This window comes from Entelurus aequoreus, linkage group LG28 (assembly GCF_033978785.1).
Source record: "Entelurus aequoreus isolate RoL-2023_Sb linkage group LG28, RoL_Eaeq_v1.1, whole genome shotgun sequence".
Lineage (NCBI taxonomy): Eukaryota > Metazoa > Chordata > Actinopteri > Syngnathiformes > Syngnathidae > Entelurus > Entelurus aequoreus.
The window spans coordinates 25,039,104-25,045,936 of NC_084758.1; the positions used below are offsets into that span (position 1 = coordinate 25,039,104).

The 6,833-nt window shown below is 47.8% G+C and overlaps 1 protein-coding gene across 1 annotated transcript in view; it reads left to right on the forward strand.

The window, feature by feature from the left end:
• The first annotated feature begins 969 nt into the window (after positions 1–969).
• Positions 970–6,833, forward strand: part of LOC133645062 (uncharacterized) — a 6,964-nt gene continuing 1,100 nt past the window's right edge. The window contains exon 1 of the mRNA XM_062039848.1: positions 970–6,833. This exon is cut by the window's right edge and continues 1,100 nt beyond it. Within this exon, the coding sequence (XP_061895832.1) occupies positions 1,196–5,305 (4,110 nt within the window). The 5' untranslated portion in view covers positions 970–1,195 and the 3' untranslated portion in view covers positions 5,306–6,833.

Sequence of the window (6,833 nt, forward strand, 5' to 3'; positions counted from 1 at the left end):
TGAACCACATGCATACAACACACGCTTAAAAAAAAAGCTGGAGGGACACGCATATCCACTTTTTCCTGATAATAGCGGCAGATTCCAATATAAGCCTTTTGCTGTTGCAGACATACAGGCCATCGTTGACAAACTCCCACCTGTGTCTGAAGGTGGGAGTCTTTGGCTTAATACGTTAGACAAACTAACAGCAGGATACACACTCTCAGTAGGAGACTTTAGGGGCATTTTGTATCGTTGTGTTTCCACGCAAGATGGCCAAAACATGGAACAACAAGCAGGATTAATGGCTGAACCTCAGACCCTGCCAATAACACCATACATTCACGACATAGCTACTGCTATGCGCAGTCTCTTTCCTCTTCCGTGTCAAAATGCCACACCCACTTATCAGTGGAAAGATGGTGAGTCACCTTATGTATTCATAAGTCAAGCTAAAGAGCAATGGTCACGTGCTACAGGTGTGCACCCCAGTAAAGAAGGGGAACACCGACAGTTTTTTAGACGAGCCGTACTTGACGCAATGCCAACTGTGGTGAAAAAAAGGATGGATGCTAATCCTGATATACCAGGAGCTGACGGTGCTACCTGGGAGAGGCACCTTATCCACCACATGCAGAATTGGACTAAGCAAGGTGAAAATGATAAGGCTGAGGACAGAGCAGTAAGGAAACAACTCCTTAATTTACAAATTGATGTAGCAAAAATGTCTAAAGACCCTAAAGGTCACAAATCTGCTAAAGTGTATTCGGCAACGGGTGAACTTGCTTTTGAACTACAAAAGATGGAGGAAAGAATCCTCAATAAACTTGAAACCAGACCCTCAGGCTCAGGTGGTGGACGCGGCGTTTCAAAGTCAATCCGGGGAAGAAACTGTTTCGGCTGTGACCAGCCTGGTCACTGGGCTCAAGACTGTCCCAACATTTCCGAACAGGAAAGGTTACGTCATGCCGCCAGACGAACACGAGGCCGCAGCAAAGGGCGTTCACAACATAGCTCCTTCCAGCAGCAGCCACAACAGCAACAATACCACGCCCCCAGGTCCGCCTTAGCGCCTGGCGCCTCCGCCTACTTCCTGGGTGACGACGTGGACCAAGGGGGGGTCTTCTGAAGCTGCCCACAGCAGGAGCCACAGCAGGAAATACAGACAGGCCCCCTGCTGGACATAGTTGTCAATGGACAATGTTATCAGTTCATGATTGACACTGGCGCTACACATTCACTTTTGAATGCAGTAGTTCCAAAGAAACTGTGTGCTTCCTTTTTAAAGGTTGAAGGCTTTGCTGGGGTCACAAGGATGTTACCTGTCACCAAACCACTTCCGGTTCAGATTGCTGGACACTCGCTAAAGCATCCCTTCGTGGTTGATCATCACACACCTTGCCTGCTCGGTAATGATCTGCTTTACAAACTGTACCCTGACATCCAATATCGCACAGAAGGAACCTTCCTGGTGTTACCTGACGGCACTACCACCAAGCTGCGACACCACTATAAAGGCTCCTCCATGTTTGTGCTCATGCCTCAACCTGAGGTACCACAAATGGCGGACATCTACTGGACACGCCTCCTCCCGGAAACAAGTGAAGGACAAGGGCTGCTCCTGCTCTTCTATCAGTGGAAGCCCTGGCTGACCGAGCTGCGTCCGTATGTACCACCACCTGATCCGCCACATGTCACCTTATATTATGATCGCCAATCTGATGAAAGTTACCAAGAAGTTTTTGACACCATAGCAGGAAAAGAGTGGTCTTTGGCCTACACTCACATCTATGCTGGAGCTCAGGGTGTGTCCGCCCATGTCGACTTCACTCCTCAACAGAAAAAATGGTATAAAATGGACGCTACGGCAGTCCCACATTGTTCTCTTGCTCTTTGTCCCGCCTACCAAGCCAAGGACTTGGGTCCAATGACAAAACAGGGAGTATCTGCCACTGATTGGGTAGACACCCAAATACCACACTTACAACATTCTGACTCAGTTGATATGTTTCGTATCTCCTGCTCTCAGACTGCTGACCTCGGGGTTCTACAACATCTTCAGGTCGCTCGAGAGCATGGGCAAGAACGAACAGACCATCCTGAAGCTGCTGACATGTTAAACACCCTCCCACTGACCGTTTGGTCTCAAGGTCCCACAGATGTTGGTCTTGCTGTCAATGCGTCCCCTGTCTCTGTCAAAATTGACACCAGTAGTGTGGTACATGTCAGACAATACCCACAAAAACAACAAGCCATAGATGGCATTACAGATACCATCTCAGGCCTTAAACAATCTGGAGTATTGGAACCCTCCAACTCTAAATGGAACACACCTATTTTGCCTGTTCCAAAAACTGGCACCTCTGTGTACCGGATGGTACACGATCTTAGGGCCGTTAATGACGTCACAGTGACCCCTCCCATACCTGTTCCTAACCCTTACACAGCACTCACCCATCTGACCACTGCACACTGTTATTTCTCTGTCATTGACCTAGCGAATGCTTTCTTTTGCATCCCTATCGCTGAATGCATCAAACATGTCTTTGCTTTCACCTTTCAAGGTCAAAAGCTGCAGTACTCCCGCCTCCCACAAGGTTGGAAACTGTCGCCTGGCCTTTTCAACCAGCAATTACGAGACGATCTGGCCTCAGTGGAGCTTTTTGACGACACATTTGTTGTCCAGTATGTAGATGACATACTCATCGCTGCTTCTTCTCCTACCTCATGCCTGGCGGCCACCCTAGCTGTTCTTCAGCGTCTGGCCTCAACAGGATACAAGGTCTCTCGTAAGAAATTGCAGGTTGCCCGTTCCCTTGTTCATTTCATGGGGCGGGAGATCTCCTCAACGGGGGTCTCCCTGTCCCCTGACCATCGCCAGTCTATCCTATGTCATCCTAAACCCTCTTCTGTCAAACAATTACAGTCCTTCCTTGGATTGGCTGGTTTCAGCCGCTCCTACATTCCTTGTTTTTCCTTGAAAACAGCTCCTCTTCGTGCCCTCCTCCGCACTGCTGGAGTCCGCAACTCAAATGCTGCCCTCCAGTGGACGGTTGAGGCCGAACAAGCTTTCATTGACCTCAAGCAACATTTGTCTTCTGCTTCTGCCCTTGCAGTACCAGACTACAAACTACCCTTCTACTTAGATGTTTCTGAGAGTGAAGGTACTGCTAACGCTGTCCTTTTTCAGAAACCTGAAGGGGGAGGTATAGGGGGAACGCGTTGCGTTTTAACCTACACCAGCATTCTGCTTGACCTATCTGAACTTCGACATCACACATGCTCGCAACATGCTTCCACTTTGGCAAAACTGATTGACAAAACGGCACACATTGTCATGGGACACCCACTTACAGTACTGACAAACCACACTGTCATTGCATATGTATCATCACATTTGTTTACCATGACGCCACTCAAACAACGCAGACTCATGAAAATTTTGCAACAACCTCACATAACTTTTACACACGAAGGAATCAACATGGCTGATAACATAAATAGTGGAGAATTACATCACTGTGAGGAGAGAGTTGCTTTGACTGAAAAGATAAGACCAGACCTGTTGACCACACCCATCCCAGGCTCCCACTGGCTGTTCACGGACGGCTGTTGTTTCAGACATCCTCTAAAGGGATTGCAGGCAGCTTGGTCAGTGGTACAGCAGTCCAGCTCAGGAGAATGGGAGACCTTGGCCACCCAGACACTTGACGAACAGCTGTCAGCCCAAAGAGCTGAACTTGTGGCTTTGACAGAAGCCCTAAAGCAAGGAAAAGACTACGAAGTGACTATCTTTACAGACTCGGCTTATGCCTTCATGTCAGCTGTCATTGACCTTCCTAAATGGAAGAGAAATGGCTTCCTGACTGCTGAAGGACATCCGATTAAATACAAGACAGAAATGGAAGCACTGGAAACAGCGCTGCTCCTACCTAGAAGGATAGCTATTGTCAAGTGCAAGGGACACAGTAAGGAAGAAGGGACAGTAACTGATGGTAACAACTTTGCTGACTCCGTAGCTAAGCAGACTGCTGGCTATGACAAGACTGGAATTATCATGACTGCCACTGCCTGCCAGACAGAACTCCTACCTGCCCTGTCTGATGATGAAATCAGAAAACATCAGGGGCAGGCCTCACCACAAGAGAAAATTTTGTGGCTAAGAAGAGGCGCTATACAAGACCTGACAGGTCTTTGGCGAGGGCCAAATGGTCACCTGGCCTGGCCCCCAGGAATTAGACAAAAAATGCTCCGATGGGCCCACGGTCCCGGACATGTGGGGGCAAAGCAAACAAAAGCGAACTTGTCACTATGGTGGCACCCCTATTTGGAGAACATTGTAGACAACTACGTCAGATACTGCGATATCTGCCAGGACTTTAACCCCAGACCAACACTGAAACCAGAAATGGGGACTTTCCCCATTCCGGCACAAAATGGTGAAGAATGGACGATCGATTACACTGACATGATCAATCCGGTACAAGGGAAAAGGTACTTGCTAACTTGCGTTGACAATTACAGTGGATGGCCGGAAGCAACTCCAACCTCAAAAGAGGATGCAAAATCAGTAATTAAATGGCTTGTTAATGACCTAATTCCCCGACATGGTTTCCCCAAAAAGATTAGGTCAGACAACGGCACCCATTTCAAAAATACTCACCTAGCCTTGGTCGAAAAGGCTCTCGGACTAGAACACAGGTTTGGTTCGGTGTACCATCCTCAGTCCCAAGGTAAGGTCGAGAGAATGAACCAAAACATCAAGACAAAATTGGCTAAAATCTGTGCACAGACCAAATTGAAGTGGGTTGACGCGTTACCATTGGCTTTAATGACCATCCGAATGTCCATGAACAAAACTGGTTTTTCACCCTATGAACTGCATTCAGGTCAGCCCTTCCCAGGACCAGCTGCCTCCCTGGAAGGAAGAATCAGCGTAAAACCAAAATGGTACTTTGAACAAATTCAGAATTTGTGTAATAATTTCTCTGCACAGATTCGTGGACAACAATCCACTCCTCCAGGGACCCTCCCTCCCGTAGAGTGGGTCAAGCTCAAAGTCATCAAACGCAAGTGGACGGAGCCCAGGTGGACTGGTCCCTTCAAGGTCGTGGAACGGACGTCTCACGCCCTTCGACTAGCTGGTAAAGGGGACACCTGGTACCACCTCTCCCTCTGCACTCCTGCTGAAGAACCTGACAGATCACCAGCGGATGTCATTGCTGACATCGCCACATCATCTGCCCCACTCGACCCCCTAGCAGCGCCTTTTGAGCCTGAGGCAGCTGAAGAAGAACGGGAGCAGAAAACGACTCATTTTTAGTGGGTGTGTTAACGAAGTAACACACATAAGGGGTGATCGTGCTAGTAACCTCTCCCCCTCTAGGTCATAGAAGAGCGAGGCTTTAATTACACACACATAATCCTACAGCCCAGAAGACGACGCTGAGAGAGAGATTTTCTACCTATATTACTCTTTTTAACTTCTATATTGTATATCCTTATTTGAGACCAGCCTTTATACTCGAAGTTATCCAATTTCTTTTGCTTGTTTTCAGCATAACTATCTGTGTCGTTATATTAAGTGAAAAGTTTGATGTTTATCCCCGTTTCGTTACCTGAATTACTCTGATTTTGATAGTCGAAAAGCAGGATGTTACGCCCAGAAGTATTTCCTGACGGATTGGTGTTTAGGCTTGTTCTACTGTTCTTGTGCCTCAGTCCTTCCTTCCCGACGACAGTGACTGACAAGTGTCTTAGAACATACGGCGGACTTGAAATAGACTGGGTTAGGGGGGACAGCAAGACTTATTTTTTTGACCTGTGCAGTGTGATTAAATGCGGGGGAAAAAATAGTTTGTACCGTAGTAGTAACCTCTATCTTTGTGACGACATAAAACTGAATCATTGGTGTCGGAAGCAGACAACATACTCTAGTGGGTGGTGCCCCTCATGGACGAGTGTAACCCACTACACAGGGCCCTCTTTTTACCATTACCGCCTACCTCTACTATTAGAAGTTATTCAGAGAGGGATGACCTTTCAGAGGAATTTTGATCGTTCCCAGAATCCCCTTGCACTTACAATTATCGGAATGGGTGTTGTGCCAAGTCCCTTTTATGTTGTTTTGGGGGTTGAACAGGCTGGTACGGACCCTAAAGGGATTATTAAAATTAATATCCTTGAGAGGGCATTAACTACCTTTGCCCCCTCTGTAGCACCTAAAGTGCCACTCCACCTCGGTGACGTTACAAAAGCTCTCACATCTGTGTATACTAATGACATCACCACTGAAGACCTGGTAGCTTTGACCTTAGGAGCAGGTGCAGGCAACCTATGGCTCAGGTGGATGACTAGCATGGCTAAGAGCCAAAACCTGGGTGACTGTGTTGCTTGTTCCGCTGGACGTCCTTTTCCCCACACTTACCCCGCCCCTTTTAAGTTGACTGACATAAATGGCTCAAACTGTCTTATTTCCTTGTTCTCTGAACCCACGCCACCAGGGTGCGATTTGTTGGCTAGTGTGTACCCTCCTGTTGACAATTCCACCCGACTTCTTCCATTTGTGGCCCAAAAGCTGAATTACACGTGTTTTCAATTCAAAGGACCCTCTTCGTCCCCCAACAAATTGGGTGATATGAACCCTTCCTGGTGCACCACACTGATAGATGGCTCAAGGATAGGCCCTTGGGCACGAGCTGACTTATTCTGGTATTGTGGGGAGCACAGATTGTACATTAGAATCCCAAAGTCATCCGTAGGGCTTTGTGCTATGGTTAGACTGGTGACCCCACTCACCCTAGTGGGTACCAAATTAACTCCCCTTGTAACTCCTGTCTCAGCGGCCTCTC